Source organism: Cucumis sativus, chromosome 6, assembly GCF_000004075.3.
Source record: "Cucumis sativus cultivar 9930 chromosome 6, Cucumber_9930_V3, whole genome shotgun sequence".
NCBI classification, from domain to species: domain Eukaryota; kingdom Viridiplantae; phylum Streptophyta; class Magnoliopsida; order Cucurbitales; family Cucurbitaceae; genus Cucumis; species Cucumis sativus.
This window is the reverse complement of record NC_026660.2, coordinates 21,650,759-21,670,146: the sequence shown is the minus strand read 5'-3', so window position 1 is coordinate 21,670,146 and position 19,388 is coordinate 21,650,759. Positions and strand designations below refer to the sequence as shown.

The 19,388-nt window shown below is 33.0% G+C and overlaps 3 protein-coding genes, 1 long non-coding RNA gene and 1 other non-coding gene across 5 annotated transcripts; 3 read left to right on the top strand and 2 right to left on the bottom strand.

The window, feature by feature from the left end:
• Nucleotides 1–3,161, top strand: LOC101222468 (primary amine oxidase). The gene is made up of 6 exons (XM_011659267.2): nucleotides 1–824; nucleotides 1,111–1,495; nucleotides 1,577–1,690; nucleotides 1,786–2,132; nucleotides 2,322–2,507; nucleotides 2,608–3,161. The coding sequence occupies exons 1-6, from the start codon at nucleotides 43–45 to the stop codon at nucleotides 2,774–2,776; spliced, it is 1,983 nt and encodes a 660-aa protein (XP_011657569.1). The 5' UTR covers nucleotides 1–42; the 3' UTR covers nucleotides 2,777–3,161.
• Nucleotides 3,162–4,550: 1,389 nt separating this feature from the next.
• On the top strand, nucleotides 4,551–4,622 carry TRNAH-GUG. Its single transcript has one exon. It is a non-coding gene; the product is annotated as a tRNA-His (tRNA).
• A 730-nt stretch (nucleotides 4,623–5,352) lies between these two features.
• On the bottom strand, nucleotides 5,353–8,696 carry LOC101222232 (primary amine oxidase 1). The gene is made up of 4 exons (XM_004140209.3): nucleotides 7,157–8,696; nucleotides 6,952–7,065; nucleotides 5,770–6,317; nucleotides 5,353–5,691 (listed from the first exon to the last, which is right to left on the bottom strand). The coding sequence occupies exons 1-4, from the start codon at nucleotides 8,294–8,296 to the stop codon at nucleotides 5,535–5,537; spliced, it is 1,959 nt and encodes a 652-aa protein (XP_004140257.1). The 5' UTR covers nucleotides 8,297–8,696; the 3' UTR covers nucleotides 5,353–5,534.
• A 222-nt stretch (nucleotides 8,697–8,918) lies between these two features.
• On the bottom strand, nucleotides 8,919–13,291 carry LOC101221992 (primary amine oxidase). Its single transcript, XM_004140208.3, has 5 exons — nucleotides 12,494–13,291; nucleotides 10,559–10,949; nucleotides 10,265–10,378; nucleotides 9,582–10,120; nucleotides 8,919–9,274 (listed from the first exon to the last, which is right to left on the bottom strand). The coding sequence occupies exons 1-5, from the start codon at nucleotides 13,258–13,260 to the stop codon at nucleotides 9,079–9,081; spliced, it is 2,007 nt and encodes a 668-aa protein (XP_004140256.1). The 5' UTR covers nucleotides 13,261–13,291; the 3' UTR covers nucleotides 8,919–9,078.
• Nucleotides 13,292–15,793: 2,502 nt separating this feature from the next.
• Nucleotides 15,794–18,388, top strand: LOC116404434. Its single transcript, XR_004217281.1, has 2 exons — nucleotides 15,794–16,825; nucleotides 18,085–18,388. It is a non-coding gene; the product is annotated as an uncharacterized LOC116404434 (long non-coding RNA).
• The last annotated feature ends 1,000 nt before the right edge of the window (nucleotides 18,389–19,388 follow it).

Below are 19,388 nucleotides of genomic sequence, written 5' to 3'. Positions count from 1 at the left end.
CCCCTAACATATACATCCCCAAGATACTACTTATTAGTTCTCATGGCTCACCCAATTTTTAAAATCCCTATCCTGGTCTTCCTTTTCCTCTTTACATCCATCCCTTCCATCTCCTCTCATCCATTCGATCCTCTATCTTCTCTTGAGATTCAAATAGTCACCTCCACAGTCAAATCCAAATTCACCAATATTGCTCAACGTCTCACTTTTCATTACGTCGGTATCGAAGATCCGAACAAACCCGACGTTCTGTCATGGGTAGCGAATCCCCGTTCCCCACCTCTGCCACGTCAAGCCTTTGTTGTGGTACGAGCAAACAAGCAGACTCACGAGTTCATCGTGAGTCTAGCCAATGGCAAAGGGTCGATTGTATCGGAGCATGTGTACCAAGGTACCGGTTTTCCAACACTAACACTTCAAGAACAAGAAGAAGCCATTGAGGTTTCACTCAAACATCAACCCTTTATATCCTCCATTGAGAAAAGGGGGTTAAATATTTCGGATGTTGTGGGCTCTGCTTTTTCAATTGGGTGGTATGGAGAAGCCCAAAGTGAGACGAAAAGGATTGTGAAGGTTTTGTTTTTTTACAAGGAATCAACTGTGAATGTTTGGCTGAGGCCAATTGAAGGGATTGAAACGACGGTGGATCTTGATGATATGGTGTTGACGGAACTTAAAGATATCCACGTTTCTGTTATGCCAAAGAGTGAGGGCACAGAGTATCAAGCTTCGACTATGCGGCCACCGTTTCTAGCGGAGACTAAGCCCATTCTTGTTAATCAGCCGCATGGTCCTAGCTTTGTGGTTAGAGGACACACTGTCAGGTTTGAGGAAAAAGTGGCTTTAGTAACATTTAAGACTTAAAAAAAAAAAGATGACATTTAAACTATGGATTGGTGTCTAAAGAGAAACATTATGATACGAACTTCTTATAACGTAGGCTTTAGAAGTTTAGAATTTCACTCCTTATCTCAAATATTGAGCTAACCTTTTACTACTAGCAAAATGAACTAAAAGTACAGTTATCATGCGGTTAACTTTAATCTATTAGTTTAAGCTTTTCAAGTAAGTTGATGATTTAAGCAGTTTAAAAGTTTGATTTCTTAACAGTTGGGCAAACTGGGATTTTCACCTAAGCTTCGACATGCGAGTGGGAGTCGTAATATCAACAGCTTCGATATACGACATCGACCAACAGAAAAAACGTCAAGTTCTATACCGAGGCCAAATCTCGGAGCTGTTCGTACCGTACCAAGATCCAACAGAGGAGTGGTATTATCGGACGTTTATGGACGCTGGAGAATTCGGGATGGGGTCGTCAGCGGTGGCGCTCGAGCCCCACCACGACTGTCCTTCTAACGCCATGTTTTTCGACGCCTACCACGCCGGCCAAGATGGAACGCCGGTGAAGTTGGAGAATGCGTATTGTATGTTTGAAAAATATGCCGGAGATATTGCTTGGCGCCACACTGAGGCCGTAATTCCGGGAGAATTGGTAATTTTCATCTTTTAAACTTTAAGAAAGAAAAAAAGTTTTAAAAGTAGGTATTTAATTTTATATATATTTGAAATGCAGATAAGAGAAGTGAGAAGGGAAGTGAGCTTGGTGATAAGAACGATAACGGTGATTGGGAATTATGATTACATATTGGATTGGGAACTCAAAAAATGTGGCACTATCAAACTTTCGGTAATACCCAACACCATTACAACTTTTACTTTCTTATAGGGTTTCCAACTATCTCATAAGAAAAAACTTTTGCTTTTGTCTTAATTCTTTGACAGGTGAGTTTAACAGGTATCATGGAAGGAAAAACGACAACGTATAAGCACGAAAGTGAGGTTAAGGAGGAAATATATGGCCTATTAGTAGCCCCCAACACAATTGGCATAAACCACGACCATTTTATTACATATTATCTAGATCTCGACATCGACGGCCAGGAAAACTCCTTTCAAAAACTTAAATTGAAGAGTTTCAGAACCGATGGCTCAACGCCGAGAAAGAGCTACTGGTCAGTGGTGTCGGAAGAGGTAAAGAAGGAGCTCGACGCCAGACTCCGACCAACTGAGCCCGTGGAGTTGCACATTGTGAACCCAAATAAGAAAACTGCAGTAGGAAACAAAGTCGGGTAAGTTAACTGAGCACTTAATCTAAAAACGTATTTCATTTATAGACCATATTTTACCCAAAGTAAAAAAGTACTTTATGTTGGTAGTTTCTTTATGGCCGCTGCTTTATTAAACCTTTGACAAGTACTGAGAGAAGTGTTAAAACAAGATAGAAGCTCAAACTTATGGTTGAAGTTTATTTTAAACAGGTATCGTTTAATTCCGGGGCCAATGGCTATTCCACTCCTATCAGAAGATGATTATCCACAGATTAGAGGATCGCTTTGTGATTATGATATATGGGTCACACCTTACAATAAATCTGAGAAATGGGCAGGTGGTATGTACGTTGATCGTGGCCATGGTGACAAAACCCTTACTCAGATAACAGAACAGTACGTATCAAATTATTTTCTTTTCATATAAAGTTTGAAAATCAATATATTAAACTAGCTAATAGTGTGTGTATATAATTTATTTTGGGTGTGTGGACAGGAATAGAGATATCAACAACAAGGATATTGTGTTATGGCACACAATAGGGTTTCATCATCATCCAAGTCAAGATGAATTTCCAATAATGCCTACCCTCACCGGAGGCTTTGAACTTCGACCTACTAATTTCTTTGATAGAAATCCAATTCTCAAAATGAGGTCTCCATAAACCTCAAAACCACATGATATTCATCCACAACTCTTGCGTTTTGAGGAATTCCAGCTCCCCCCCCCCCCCCCCCCCCCCCCCCCCTTTTTTTTTTCTTTTGGTACAATAAATTCTCTATTTTTTAGGATAATTAATGAACATCAAATCCAGTGTCTCTAGCATTCATGGGTTTTACTTACTAGGAGAGGTGCTATATTTTCTAAGAAGTACTATTGTAATGATTAGGAGTGTAACGTTCCCAAGGCCTAATATTTGGATCCGGACCTGAAATTTGTATTCGATATTTGATGGGCTCGACATTTCTCTTACATTGTATGCTACTCAACTTTGTCATCCTTACTTTGTTTTGAAAGCTTTTGAAAATGAAAGTTATTTATACAAATCATTTTAGTATGTTTTATCTTCATTCACGTGCATTTAGAAAAATTCCAATAAATATATTAAATTAATATAAGATTTGTTTAAGCTGAGTACAAATAACTCATGAATCCCTCCCCGTTGAATGTGACTTTAGTTCATCATGATCTCTTGTAATATGAAAGAGAGAAATGTCTCTAACAAGTTTTATGCTTAAATGATTAAAATTGCACTATCCAACCATCATTAATTAGATTAATTAAAAGAAAATGATCATTTATAGTAAAATCAATCAAGTGCAATTAATTTTTTTTTTAATTTTGTTTAATTGAAAGGTAAATAGTTTGTCATTTTTTCTATGGTTGAAAAAACCCCTTATTTCAAAATGTATAAGAAAAAAGAAAATTGACAAACATATATACAAGGTTGGCTAATAAAGTATTAACAGAAACGTCCATGGGTTGAGCGAAGTCAATTTTGTTAAAAAGTTACATTTCTCAAATACCATGAAAAATTAAACAAAGAGAGCCATGCTTGATTGTTTGTACCAAATATTAAATTTAACACATTCCAACAACACATGTTATATATTTAGATTCCTAGACATGTGCAATGCACTATATAATATTAACTCACACCATTAAACCAGAGGGTGAAGCATTTTAGGGTCAAACATGTGCATCATATTCCTCCAAAGTAATCACTAAAGAAATTGGAAAGTACTACTGATATGTTTTGAAAAGAAAAAGATGAAAATGGATAGAAAATGTGAAAATTGCAAGGATATTAAATCAGTAATAATTGAGATTTAATTTCAAAGGAAGAGATAAAGGAAATCTGTATCATTGGAAAAAGAATATCACATGAGAAAATTAAGAACCATACTTTCATTCTGCTTGTCTTTATTATAATTTGTTTGTTTGTTCATTGTTGTCACGGCCTTTTTGATTAAAAGACATGTGTTTGGTTCCAATTTTAATGTGTTTGATGCTTCCAATTTAATTGTCTTTTTAATTAACGGAAACGGAATAGTTAATTAACATATAATTATTAATTATAATATTATCGTTTCACACTCAAACATCTCAACTAGGATTACATCTCCTTAACGTCTTGATTACGCTCCAAGATACATAAATCAAAGAAAAAGAGACAGAAATACGTGTAAGATGCACGAAAAGTTCTTCCCATATAAAAGATGCATAAATCAGAAAAAGAAAGACTAATTTAGTTAATGCAAATTAAATTTGCACTAACTTTTACCACGTAATTCTGCTTTTCTTATTGTGAAGAAAATGTATTGGTTGATGGTATCGCTGCCATGAAAGTTATAAGTGAATTGGATGACGTACTTTTTCTATTTCTACTCTGTTTGTTTTAGGTTAGATTGGTTACAAAGTGCCTTCCTATCACAAATGTGGCTGTAGTTTAGTGGTGAGAATTCCACGTTGTGGCCGTGGAGACCTGGGCTCGAATCCCAGCAGCCACACATTATTTTTTTCCTTCAAAATTTTGGCAATTTTGCATATTCTATATATGAATTGATTTATAATTCATTTTATTAAATTTATTGTTCATTTTTTCCTTATTTAAAAATATATTAGTTAGTTTAGTTTTGATTAGTGTATTTTATTTTAATCGTTTACCTTGGTTTGTGAACCGTCGATCAACCTTTCAATTGAATATAAATATTATAATGATTTAATGGCTAATCTAAGTTAACAGTGATGAGTCATTAATAATCAATTTTTTATAGACACCTTTATGAGCACTCTACAACGTAACTACGGATATAAAAGATTCTTAATATTTGTTGAGTATTTAGTTGACTTCAATATATGAGTTCGAGTCATCCATTATATTATTAGAGATTAGTTTGAACAGTTCTAACTTCAAAATTTGAAATATTTTAAGTACTTGAAAAAGAAATATTAGATATTGCACGTAACACTATTTGATCTAATTATTCCAACAAAGAAGATACATATAGTACAAATTGAAAAACATTTAGGCCTCCAACTCTAAGTTATACTCAATTTGAATTTCATCTTTATTATAATGATTGTTATTCCCTACAATAAATTATTATGCATTTCAAACATAAATAAACTCAAACACATTGTTTAGTGATGAAAGAAAAGAGTATAGAAGGTTTTGGTGGCATATATGGTTTCGTGCATCTTAATGGGAAAGAGAGATATAGAATGAAAGAGACTCAATTAGTATAAAAACAAAAATTGTTATTCAATCAATGGTTTGAAAAGTAGAAAGTTATTGACTTATTATTATTCTTTACAAAGTCTCCAAATTAAAAGAACCATTTCTTTTAATTTAAACATTGTTTTCCATAAGTTAATTGAATCAATCTCCCATATGAACAATACAAATTTGAATTGGTCATTCATTTAAGTAAAGGGTTTCTATCAAAGTAATTAGCCGGTCGGAGCTCGAAGCCGCCGTGGAGTGCCGCCATCGCCGGAAACTCTTCTTGGCAAGGGCTGTGATGGAAACCCACTGTGTACCATAAAACAATATCTCTATTGTCGATTCTCCTATTCCTAAAGAAATCAAAACAAATTACACAGTGAAAGTCAATTCAAAATTAGAATTTTTTTATTTATTTAAAATCCATTTACCTTTTCGTCCAAACGGCTAAGCCATCATCACCACGGCTCCGATCGGCATAAAACCCAGCAGGCCATCTCTCCGTCTTGTTATAAGGAGTCACCCACAACGGGTACTTGGTATAAGCCGCTCTGACTTGAGGGTAATCATCGTCGGTCAATAGAGAATTAACCGGTTGACCCGTAATGAGCCGGTAGCCAACAGGATTCCCAATCTTTGTCTTCTTATTGGGGTTGACGAACAAGAGCTCACCTGGCCGGTCGGATCCGAGCTGAAGCTTAGCTTCAGATTCAGTTTGAATGGCTCGTCGGACAATTTTCCAGTAACTTTTCCTGGGTGAGGTGGCGTTGATGTCCTCCACCGTTGCCGTCACGAAGTTGGACTTGACGAATGTGTTGGGGACGCCATCAACGTCGAGGTCTAGGTAGTAGGTTAGGTAATGGTCGTGGTTGACGGCGACGGTGTCGTCGGCGATCAATGTTCCGTATGTTTGTTGGGTTATATCCATTGTGTTTTCGTACGGTGCGGCTTTAACTTCCAACAGCCCCGTTAAAGCAACCTGCTCAATACACCACACTTTCAAATCATATAAACAATCAAGCTGCACCCAAAATTTTCTTTTTAAAATATAAAAGTTTGTAATAATGAAAGTTGACGCCTAAATTTGATAATTTTTTTACGCTTAAACAACATGAATGGTTATATATTAGAATTTAAAGACTAAATCTGAAAGTACGAACATTACATCATTACCCTCTACAATTTAAGGCTTAAATGGTTGTTTATATGAAAATTTAAGTACAAACTTGTGTATTTTAGGGTATTATTTTTTTATTATAAATGAAGGGTTAAGTTTAGGAGTTATTGTGAGTATTTTACTAACCACGTGCATTGCACATCTCAAACTAATTAAACAAAAGAAATCTTTAGTAGAACAAAATAAAGGCATTGGGAAGATCACTTTTCATTTTTCTTTATTTAGAAAAAAAAAAAGTTAGTGGAATGAACAATTGGACACAAAATAAATATTGAATTAAGACCAATTAGCATCTTTTTTGAAAACTCTAAACAAATCTTGAAAATTCTATGGTCTATTAAGAATCTGCTGGTGAAATGAATAGACTAACTCAAAAAACTTGACCACCAAACTTATATAGCTATTGTTAATTTAAGATAAAGAAAGGAAATTATACCCCAACTTTAATAGAGCCACTTCTTTTGAATTCCCAGTCAAGAACATAATCATAATTCCCCACTGTTGCCACCATCCTCACCACCAAACTCTTCTCTGCTTCCCCACGTCTAATCTGCCAAAGAACATTAACAAAATATTGGAATCACCATTGTTTCTAAAACTCAATTATATTTTCAAACATAAACCAATTGAATTCTAGTTACCACTTTTCCAGGGATATTAATCTCAGTATGTCTCCATAACACATCTCCCGAATGGCGTTCGAAGATACAAATAGCTCTCGATACTTTCTGAGCTCGCCCATTGGCGTCGGCCATGTATCCGTCAAGATACTCGGCGGTTTCCGGGCAGTCAACCATTGGCTGGAGAGTGTCCGCCGTCCGCCCGAATCCAAACTCTCCGATATCCATAAACGTTCTAAAGTACCATTCATTCGTCGGATCCATATACGGCACGAACGTCTCTGAAATATGTCCTCTGTAAAGCACTCGTCTGAATTTCTTCTTCACCTCGTCGAAAATGGAGGCTGTTGAGATGATAACTCCCGCTCTAGCATTGAATCCCACGTGGAAAACCCAATTTTCCCATTTCACTTGATGACCTTTAATGGTGAATTTTCTTTTCGCCGCTTTGCAATTGGAAGATTTGGGCTCTGTTTTCTGTGATTGGTAATCAGTGCCTTCCGATTTTGGTAATGGGGCGGTGAAGCGATCGGAGTAGTTGATGATTTTCATTGCATCGACGTCGATTAGTGTGATGATACCTTCGATTGGCCTTGAGAAGACATTGCTTGTTCCTTCTCTGTAAAAGCACGCAACTTTTAAAAGCCTTTTGGTCGTTTTTTCGCCGTACCAGCCAACGGTAAACGGGATGCAAGAAACATGAGACAGATTCAAGCCTCTTTTATGAATGGAAGCTTTGAATTTAGGGAAATTGAGAGGTAATTTGCTGGCTTGGAAAAGCTCAACAAAAGTTAGAGGGGGATAGCCATGGCCATTATAGATATTGTCAGACTTAACGGAGTGCGTGTCAAGGTCTACAACTATTTCGTGGGTCGAATCAGCTGCTCTAACCACAACCTTGGCGTGGCGGGGTGGACGGTGGAGGGGGTTGTTTTGTTCGCCGGAAGAAAGCCAGGAAAGGACATCCTTCTTCTCTGGTTCTTCCAAGTCAACGAAGTGGAATGTGAGATTTGGAAGCTTTCCCAGGTGGGATTTCTTGATAGCAAGCCGAATTTCGTCGAGCTCCGTCGGGTTTAGAGGATCAAGGGGATGGAAAAAGGGCTGCGCCGCTGTACAGAAATGAGGGTGAAGGAGTACAAGAAGAAACAGAAGAGGATTCATGGAGAGAGGAGGGAAAATTCAAATGGTTTTTGGTTCTCTTTTTTTATGAAACTTGCCTGCTTCTTTATTGGACAATAGAAATGAAAATTCTACCTAGAAAAGCAAAGAAAAAGAAGTCCTCATTTAAAAGTCAACCATAACGAAAAGAGTTACTCCCATCTTAAGAGTATTGAAATGCAAAAAGATATGAAAATGGAAAATAAGATTATAAGGATGATTAGGATGAAATAAGTCGTAATAGCTCAGAATTACATTATATTATAAACTCATTCGATTGGAATGATAAAAAGTTGGATGAGGAAGTGTAATTGGTGTATGTTGTTTTGGAATGATGAAAAATTGGAACTTCTTCTCAAAGGCATGATGTATGATGTTGGAATTAGAGGCCTTTTCTTGAATTGAGAGCAAGTGTAATTTGATTACCTCAAACGAAAAAGAAAGACATCTCATCTTCAAAAAATTCCTTTTTAAAAATTTCTCAACTAACACCTGTCCAATAAATCTCAGACAAAGTCAACTAAACATTGGATGGACACATCAGAAACTTCAAAGGAGCAAGGTGCATTTAATATTAAGACCAATAAGCTTAATGGAGAGAAGTGAAGCAAAAATCATTAGATCATGACACAACTCATTTAGCTTGTTATTCAAATAAAGGTACTGATATGTTTCTATATTCTTTTAAGGATTAAAAAACATAAGTAGTATGAGTGTTGTGTTAATGAAGTTTATTCTTAAAGTACAATCCAAAGGAGATGGAGGGTTTAGTTATGGTTTGAAGTCTAAGAGCAATTGGTCAAGTTGACTATGCGGGGTGGGGTGACTTTAAGAACAGGATTGCTCTCAAAGAAATTGGTTGGTCTAAGCTCAAAGCCACGTTTTAAAGTTGGCATTAACGGGTAATCTTCTTGGCAAGGCACATGATGAAACCCCATTGTGTACCACATCACTATGTCCTCGTTCTCTATCTTCCTGTTCCTGCAATATTCATCATCCCATCCACATTAATTCTTGGTTACAACACATCTTTTACTCTTCAGTTTGATTCTATTATTTAATGTAAACTTTTGTTTAATTATACCTTGAAGTCTGTGTTTCTCACTAACTACATCACATGTTACAGTATACCAACCAAAGTTCCAAAAGTTGATCCAAACCTACTTTTTTGTTTTTAACTTGTATGTTAAATAAACCATAAATCTCCCATGCAAAGATTGGCCACAAGATGATTCACTTTAAGAATTAATTTAATTAGATTTAGTTAGTAAAATCAGATATAGTTTACCTGAGAGTCCAAGTAGCTAAGGTATCGTCTCCATGGCTTTGATCAGTGAAGAGTCCAGAAGCCCATTTTTCGGAGCTATTATATGGTGTAACCCACACATCGTAATTGGTGAAAGCTCCCCTTATTTGAGGGTAATCGTCAGGACTTAAAAGGGGACCCGCCGTGGACCTTGGGATCAGACGGTAGCCGACGGGATTTCCCACTTTGGTCTTTTGATTGGGATTAACGATGGACACCTCGACCTCTTGGTGGCCGAGTTTGATCATCGCATCATCCTCTGTTTTGGCTGTCTCGGCGATGACTGTCCAATAACTTAGTCTAGGGGAATTGGGATCCCGCGATCGAACTGTGCGGAGATTGGATTTGACAGCGGAATTGGCAACGCCGTCCATGTCAAGATCGAGGTGGAAAGTGACGAAGTGGTCATGATGGACACCGATCGTATTCTCGGCTAACAATGGGCCATAAACTTCTTCCTTTATTTGGTCATTGTGAGTGTACTTTGATGCTTTAACTGCTAGCAAACCAGTTAACCCAATCTGTTACGAAGAGCAAAACAAGAAATTTCATTCAACATGTATGACGAAAAATTATTTTCTCAATTAACAAGGCATATTGTGCCCTCCATCAATCAACACCACAACCAATCTAAAAGAAAAAAAAAATGTAGTAAATTGACCTACATCAACAGCAATGGAGCCACTCTGCTTAAATTCCCAATCTACAATATAGTCATAGTTTGCCACAGTAGCCACCATCCTCACCACTAAGCTTGTTTCCGTCCTCGTCTCTGTAATCTGCAAAATCGTCACCCCACTGTATATGTCAATACCACAATCAATGATCTCACTTTAAATCGAAAATTTTAACAAACTATTAGATATAAGAAAATACTTTAAGTATCTAGAGTTGTCAAACAAGAGCTTATTTAGAGTGCATATTATCTCAATTAACAAAAAAGAAGAAGTGTAACTTACAGGTGTATTAGGAACGTTCTTGTTGCCCTCCGTATGACGCCACATGATATCACCAGCATGGCGTTCAAATATACAAAAAGTGTTGGACATCTTCACCGGTCTTCCATCTCCCGCAGCCGTGTAGGTGTCCATAAACACGGCATTTTCCGGACAATCTTGAAGCGGCTGTAATGACACGGCACACTGTCCCAAGGCGTACTCGCCAGCGTCGAAAAACGTTCGGTAGTACCATTCTTCGTTTAAATCCATGTATGGCACGAACAGCTCCGATATGAATCCTCTGTACATTACTTGTCGACGTTTTTGCTTTTCTATATCGTAGATTGATGCTAGTGAAATAATTGGGCCTGCTCTCTCATCTAAGCTCAAATGAAAATTCCAATTCGCCCAACTGATCCGTTTCCAAAATAACAGGTTTAAACATTTTTAATAATTCACTTAATGCTAACATGCGAATGCACTAATAACCACGAGATGAGATTGTTTTAAGAAGTAATAATAGTTTTGCTTCTTTTCCTCTTTACAAATGCTTACCGAACCAATCACTTCTCTTTTTTCTCTATTTTCCCTCTATCCTCTCTTCCTCGCTTTCTTGTTAATTCTTTCATGTTTAGTTTATGCCATTAGTTTTTAAACCATTATTAATTGTTTTTGTCCCGATACTCGCAATAAAATAATTCTCTTTTAAGGATATTTTAATTTTTTAACTTTTTAAACAAAACATAATCCTTTCATCCAAAACTATCAGCACAAAAGTATTTTTTAACAAGTTTTTAAAATATCATGGATAGAAAGTATGAAAGTTTTAGGGTGTGTTCCGAGAAATGATCATCATAACCCTAGTTTTACCTCTAACTTCTCCCCTCAACCCTCCTCCAACTCTTTCTTAACTCTTCTTTATTTATAGTTAATCTATTTATTTTAAATACTAGAGCTGGTAAAAGTCGTGATTGTTGTTTTCTGTTTTCATGACTTCTTAATTTTAATGGTTATTTGCACTTAATTACATGTTTATGGGTCACATGTCACATTCATAAAAACTGATTTATTGAAACGTAACGTATACTTACAAAATGTTGAAAATGAACGTTGTAGTTAAATAAATTAAGACAACTTATTTTACAAAAACTAGGACAATTTAGTAAATTAAATAAATGAAATTTGTGTTATTGAATTTAGAATATTAATTAAAAAAAAGAAAATTATTCGCACCTAACGACTACTTGAAAAAGATTAAAAATGAACGCCGTATTTAAAGAAGTTAAGGAATTTTTTTAACGAAAACTATGACGATTTGGTAAATTGTTTTTTTTTTTAAAAATTGCACAAAGGTTGGAAATGAACATTGTATTAAAGAAATTAAGACAACTTTTTTACGACAACTATGACAATTTGGTAAATTAAATATACAAAATTATACGCAAGTAAGGATTACTAAAAAAATGTTGAAAATGAGCGTCGTATTTACAAAAATTTAGACAAACTATTTTACGAAAACTAAGATGATTGAGTAAATTAAGTATAGAAATTTGTGTATTGAATCTATAATATAAATTTTAAAAAATAAAAAATAAAAAATTTCATAACACTACCCATATAATTCTTTCCTCAAACATATGTTATCATAACACTATCATAACCCTACCTACATAATCCTTCCCTCAAACACGTAACATTTTTTCTATAACCCTTTCCCCAAACACATCTTATCATAATCCTAAGTTTATCATAACTCTAAAATCCTCCATAACAGTTTATCATAACTCTAAAACCCTCCATAACCCAACCATTTTGCCAAACATACAGGCTTAAAAGGTTATTTTGTAATAATTGTTTAACCTTAGAGTATTTTATAGTTTGTTGTATATTGGTTTATTATATATAAGATTTATGGCTTAATAATAACTTCCAAATGAATGAAACTAAAAGGTTTACCTAATAGAATGGCCATCGATTTTAAAGCTAGGGCCATCCGGTTGCACCATCTTAATTCCATTCAAAGGTGGCAATAATGGTGGTTTGAGCTTTGATGCTCTGTATTCAGTCCCACTCGCCTTAGGCATTGGGACCCTATATCTATCACGAAACCCAACAATCTTCATCTCATCAAGATCAACGATCACTATAACTCCTTCCACAGGCCTCATGTAATAATTCAAACTCCCATCCAAATCAAAACATTGAACTTTCACAATCCTCTTTTCCATTTTCCTTTTCTCCCCAAACCATCCAACGCTAAAACATATACAAACCACCTTTTCTATTTTCAGTCCTCTTTTTTTCACCGCTGCCTCAAACGGCGGGTGGGACAGTGGCAAAGCCGCAGCTGCAAACTGCTCCTCGAATGTAAATGGTGCGTACCCTGGACCGGAGTAGACCTGGTCCGAGAGGATGGATTTTTTTACTAGGTCTATGAGGATTTCATGTGTGGCTTTGTTTAACCGGACAATGGCGGTGGCGCGACGTGGTGGCGGAGGGGTTTTGGGGTTTGAAAGCCATGCGAGGACTGATTGCTTGGGCGGGTCGGCGAGGGCGACGTATTGGAAGGTTACGTTGGTGGAGGGGTTGGAATTTGTTATGAGTGATCGGGTGAGTTCGAACTCGTCAGGGGAGAGTGAGTCGTGAGGGTGGCGACCGACGGCAGCGGTGGTGGTGGAGAGAAGAGGAAGGAGGAGTGAGAGGGAGAAGAGAAGTTTTGCCATATTGTTTTGGGTTTCTTTTTACAAAGCAAATGTAAATTTTAACACTAAATAAATACCGTAAAACTTTGGTAGGTTTAGGACGTATTAATGGTTATGAAGATTTTGGAAACGTTAATATCATAACTTTACGAAAATGTTGTGAAAATATCAATAAAATATCGAAGTCGAAAATATTTTTTTTTTAAAAAAAAAGACTATAAAACAGAATTTTAAAAAATATATTTAAGTAATCGTTTTCCAAAATATAAACTACATTATTTATTATTAGATTTAAATGACTTATTTTATGTTTTTGTAAATTTTTCAACAATCAAATGAAGATTTAGATGTCCAAAACACAACAAAAATGTGTGAAAATATCGACGAAAATATTCCTTATATCGATGAAGATCTAATACTATGATGCAAATGATAATTGAAAACATAGATGAGACAACAATATCTATGGAATATGTCTTTGATGGAAGTTTATGCTACAATTGACATTTATATGTGTCGACAACTATTATGTACAAAGATTGGTGCAACATGAAACTTTATGGGTATCATATCAGTTACAATTGATGTTGTCAGTGTTAACAAACATAAAGTAATTTGTGGTTCGAATATAATGCTCCCAACTCTCGTTAGTATATTCTTTTACCCGTCGAACATTGTTTCTTCTTCTCTAAATTACCAATTAATCCAGTAACTCAAAGTAGTAGGTGAAATATGAAGAATAGACAAACAAGTGGAAATAGATATTTAATTGAGAAAGAAACGAGGATGCAAAGACTTGAATCCAAGACATTATATTCTAAAAGAATATGGTTTGATACCATCTTAAATCACCAATTACCCAAATGGTTAAACCAGTAGTTAGAAATTAAATGTAATATAATATATATAACACTTTTCTTTTTTTTTATCTAGTTTATTTTCTCATATAAATTGTTATTATTTTTTTTTTCACACCTACTTCAAAATTTTGAACTTACATCAATTTAAAATTGAAGCAGGGTAAAATGTGGCATTTTTTGTGTGTAAAAAGTAAAATTGGTTGAGAGAACTTGCATTCAAAATATTGAGTGTTGAGTGATCTTTAAATTTAATGAAATTAAAATATATTTAATTTCCGTTATTAAGGGGTAATGAAGAGAAAAACACAAAGGAGGTATAAATGTATAATAAACACAACAATAATGAAATTTTGTAATGGACCCACTCCATGATGCCATGAGGCAGGTCCGAAGGACAGACGAGTTAATATGGATAGTTCGTAATTGTCTCTATCAATACATTTTTTTTAAATTGTAAATATAGCAAATTTAAAACTCGATAACTCTATGATAATCTTTCGATAATCGTCTAATATTACTAGTTACTTATCATATTTATTATATCTACGCTATATAAAAAAAGATTTATCATGATTTTTTTGGTTATATAATGCAATTCTCTTTTGCAATTTGTAAAATGATTAACTACAACCATTTTCGTGCTTCCCACCTCTCTACCACACAAAACCAAATATAAATTTATATTAAATTTCTTTTAATTAAAATGTCTGTCATGTGACATTTTATTGAACTACACTTGTAATACATATTGCAAGTTATATACACTGATAATTTAATAAATATCATTATGAAATGATTTTCATGGAAAGAAAAAAAACTATTTTTCTAAAAAAAAAATCGTTTTAGGAAAACTAATAAAAATATTTACAAATCTATCACATATGTGAGATGATATTTTACTATACTTGTAAATATTTTAATTCATTTTACTATATTTGAAGAAAACACTTTCTAAATTTCTTGAAATAATTAATCTATTTATACCGCGTTAACTTTCCTAATTCATTGGTTAATTATAGATAAAAATAATTTATTAAATTTTAAAAATGAGAAAAATAAAACTATAATATGGTTTTTTTTTTTCTTATTGGACCCAAAAAAGTAGAAAACAATCTCATGTTGTTACAATTTGGGAATCACTTGAAAAAAAAAAGAGAAGGAAAAGACGAGTAGGATTAAAGAAAATTAAAGGGTTTAGAAATTTGGTTTTAAGTTTCATTTCCATAGTTTAGATATAATTCTAATTTGAACTCTAATATTCCAAGTTATATCTTTTTCACTCAATTGTTATTTTTATTTATTATTTTGTTTATTGGTTCCTTTTCATTAAGGAAAACATGAAATTTTACCCATTTAAATTTTTATTTCTTTAATTCTTTAAGAATGAGTTAAGGTCTTGATCTTTGGGATTCAAATAAATTAATTTCCTAGATATTAAGTAACAAAAGCTTGCCTAATTAACATTTATAATAAAGTCATTTGACTCAATTCTTATATAGTTTGGTTTGTTATTAATGATTTTAATTTCATCTAGAAACTGATAAGTAGAAAATTTGATTCCCATAAATGTGATTTAGAGAAAGAGCCTAGAAATAGTACTTTTGCTTCTGAGCTTGGATATAGGGCCTCAAAACTTTATTTACAACCAAGTTAGGGATTGATTTTAATTACATAAGTTCACATTAACCAATAGAATTATACGTTTAGTGGCCAAGAACCCTAAGATCATATGATTGTTGAATTCAGTTGATCACGAAGCATTGAAATTAGACTCTGAGCTTATATCTAAATTGCTGTTGAGGTTTTGTGAAATAAAGCTTTAGATATTATTCTTTACCTGAGTTATATAGATGGTTGAAGGGGATAAGACTTTTCTTTTTATAAACTGATGAACATTTTTCAAGTATATACTTTTATTATATGCTAGAGAAGTGATTTTTTAACCATTTTTATTTGATGTATTCATGAATTTTGACCTAAATAAAATGATTATGCTGGAAAATACATATCTCACGTGTTGAAGAATATGCATATTTTCAATTAGCTCTTTCCTTATTCTTTGTAGGCAAAACATCCCTTGTATTTTTGCTTTTATAAGTTTTGTTCTACCGATGACTCGTAATGTTTAAGGTTGGGTTTGTTTTGCCTACCGTCCTACTTATTATTCTTCTTGTTCGTTTCCTTAACGAGGTTCCAACCATTATTTGAAGGAGTTTTGTTGAGGATAACATTTCAAGTTAATCATATTTTTTTTGCGTTATTTAAGCTTTGCCATCGCGTAGATGCATCTAAATGGATTGTTGTTGACTTCTTTTGTCATGTAGCTTTGAAGTGTTTACTTACATTGTTCAGTTTCATTTAGAAGAAAGCAACAGATGTAGATATTGAATTGAAAGGAACTTCCTTATTTCTGGTGGGTAAAAGACAAACATCTCACATGGATGCGTTGGTATCAATTCTCTTTGTTGGTTCAAGCTAAGATTCTTAAAGAGTTTAGTATTTGAATGGTTATTATATGAGTCTGCTATGTATTCTTTCTTGAGTAACTAATGACTGAGAATAATTCCAGAATGGAAGCTTCTTTGCTTCTTATTTCTCCTCCACCAAAACCACTTCCTTCTCTTTTGTTTTCTTTTCTCCTTAGGTTGATGGCAATTAATGGTGAAAGGGATCGATGCGAGGGTGATACTGCTTGTATTTTGCTAAGAACTTAAGGCCAAGTTGAAGTAAGTTCTGAAATTTCTTCCTTGTTTTTGGCTTAAACAAGATACTGCGTAATCATTCCTCTATAATTATTATCAATTTCATAGATTTTTCCAAATATCTGAAATCAACACTCGTTCTCATCTCATAAGTTGTTTGATTTTCTCTTTAAATATTTGTTGAGTTACAAGACCTCATATTGATCACAGTAGAAGTGATTGTAGGAGTGTTTTTATGACATATTTAAATGGGATTTTTAAATGATTTAATTCACTTTTGTTCTCTTCAATTTGAAATTATTTTGAAAAATGTTTTTATTCATACAAAATCAATTATTTTAATAATACGAAAACTAGTTTTGAAAAGCATAAAATTGATTAAATGTGTGTTTATAATAAAAATGATTTTAACCCATTCCCAAGTTCACTTATTTCAAACATGTGCATAATAGCCTACTGGGCTTTAATAAAACTCATTCTAAAGCATAATTCTTTATTTTGATTTAGAAAACAATTTTGTTATCTTTTGTAAGTTTGTTGATTTATGGAAATATGTTTAAAACCAACTTTATAAAAGAGTTATATATTCAAATTTAGTTTTTTAACAATAATGAAAATACAAACTATTTAAAGTTTAATGGCAAAGAAAAATTCACTCCTTACAATTTTTTACATTAAAATCTTACTTTCTCAACCATTAATTATAGTGTATATATATATATATTCAGCTATTAAAATTTTAAATGGATTAGTTCGAACTTTGATGTAACCTAATATAAATGATTATCTCTAAAAAAAAAACTAATGCATTTTAATAATATTTTAAAAAAACTAATGCATCAAGATGGCAACAAATTTAGTATTAATTTACCTTTTTATATTTAAAAATTAAAACTTGTTGAAGACCAAAATTTACTTCCTGCCTTTGATATATGTATATATACAAAGGTAAAATTAACTATACTTTTATTTTAATTAGAGCTACAATTCTTGTGCTTTTAAGAAAAGTGTTTTATTTGACTGTATAGTACTCAACCAAAAGGATATCCATGAGAGAGGAACAATGAATAAATATATGTGTATGGAGCTTGACCCATTGAAGATAGAATAATGGTCAAGTGTTGAACTTCTACTTGTGTTTGGATTCACTAATAAAATAATTCTCACAACTCATAATAGTCTTTGTGATATTGAAGATAAATCAAAAACACCATGATTCTTTTTTTTTTTTTTTTTTTTTTGTCTTAAGCTCTCTAAATTATTGTTGTTGATTTGTTTGTCAGGAAAGTTTGCTAGATGGTACAAGATCATTGTTTGATTCCTCGCAAATATTAATTTCTAAACACATCTTTAACCATGTAATTATATAAAGAGTAAGAAAAGAAATATATAATTGGAATGTAACATTATTATTTAGAGAGGAGAAGAGATAAATTTTGTGAAATGTATAAAACTTGATGGCTTAGAAGTATGAAAGTATAGGAGATGAGATGGGAGAGAATAGCTTTATATTTCCTCCATTCATTTTCACATTAATGATTGGACTATACGCATTTAAAGAAAAAAACAAAAAAACTATTGGAGTGAGGGATTTTTCACTAAGATTTTTTTAGGATATTTCACAAACAAATTCCATAAAGTCCAAATTCTTATAACCCAACTTTAATTTATTCCTATCTTAATTAAAAATATATAAATTAATTATATGTATTTATAAGATTTTGGATGGTTTTAAATGATAAAAGTAGGGTGGAAAACATTTATAAATGTAGCAAAATATCAGTGTTTATCTACGATACACGATACACGATAATAACTAGTGCCTGCCAATATTTATAAATAATAACATCTTGCTTTTTAATTTATTGCCTAGATTTGAAAATAATTTTAAGATGGGATATTTTTTAAAATAAAAAATAAATTAAAATATCTACTATTTATAACATAATTTTAGATTCTATCAACGATATTCACTTATAGACTTCTATCGTTGGCTATCAACGTTTAGAAGGATATGAATAGCTACCAATGTCTATTATTGATAGAATCTGAAAATTTTATTATATATTGTAAATATTTTATCAATTTACTATTTTTTTTTACAAACCCTCCTTTATTTTTAATAAAAATATATTAAAATGTGGAAAATTACATCATTCTTCCAAATTATTTTTTAAAAGAAACTGGTTAGTAAGATATTCATTTAAAACCAAAATAGATTAAAATTTAGAAAACTATTTAAAATATTAAAACATATAATACTCTATTTTATAAATAATTTAATTTAATTTTCTAAATTTGAATTAAATTTAAAAAATAAGTAAAATTGCATTAAAAAAAAAAAAGGAGGCAGTATAGTGTTTTTCAAAAACTAGAGCACAATATAGAGGAGAAATGAAAAGCTTATATTTTGAAGATAGTTTGTATACTACACTCTATTTTTGCTGGTATTTCTCAAAACAACCCTACAATGACACTTTAATCTTTGCAAGTAGGGATAGGGGACCATAATCCATCTCCATCACCTTGACACAAAATAAATCATTACGTAGGACATCGCTATGTAAATATAATTGTGTTTAGTATT

Excerpts from the sequence above, each read along its gene's own strand:
- LOC101222468 (XM_011659267.2), top strand. The coding sequence starts at position 43 with ATGGCTCACCCAATTTTTAAAATCCCTATCCTGGTCTTCCTTTTCCTC. Across the intron at positions 1,496-1,576 it reads CCGTAATTCCGGGAGAATTG|ATAAGAGAAGTGAGAAGGGA; the intron begins GTAATTTTCATC and ends TTTGAAATGCAG. Across the intron at positions 1,691-1,785 it reads GTGGCACTATCAAACTTTCG|GTGAGTTTAACAGGTATCAT; the intron begins GTAATACCCAAC and ends ATTCTTTGACAG.
- LOC101221992 (XM_004140208.3), bottom strand. The coding sequence starts at position 13,260 with ATGGCAAAACTTCTCTTCTCCCTCTCACTCCTCCTTCCTCTTCTCTCC. Across the intron at positions 10,950-12,493 it reads ATCGATGGCCATTCTATTAG|TTGGGCGAATTGGAATTTTC; the intron begins GTAAACCTTTTA and ends GAAACGGATCAG. Across the intron at positions 10,379-10,558 it reads AGAACGTTCCTAATACACCT|ATTACAGAGACGAGGACGGA; the intron begins GTAAGTTACACT and ends ACGATTTTGCAG.
- LOC101222232 (XM_004140209.3), bottom strand. The coding sequence starts at position 8,296 with ATGAATCCTCTTCTGTTTCTTCTTGTACTCCTTCACCCTCATTTCTGT. Across the intron at positions 7,066-7,156 it reads TTAATATCCCTGGAAAAGTG|ATTAGACGTGGGGAAGCAGA; the intron begins GTAACTAGAATT and ends GTTCTTTGGCAG. Across the intron at positions 5,692-5,769 it reads TTAGCCGTTTGGACGAAAAG|GAATAGGAGAATCGACAATA; the intron begins GTAAATGGATTT and ends TGATTTCTTTAG.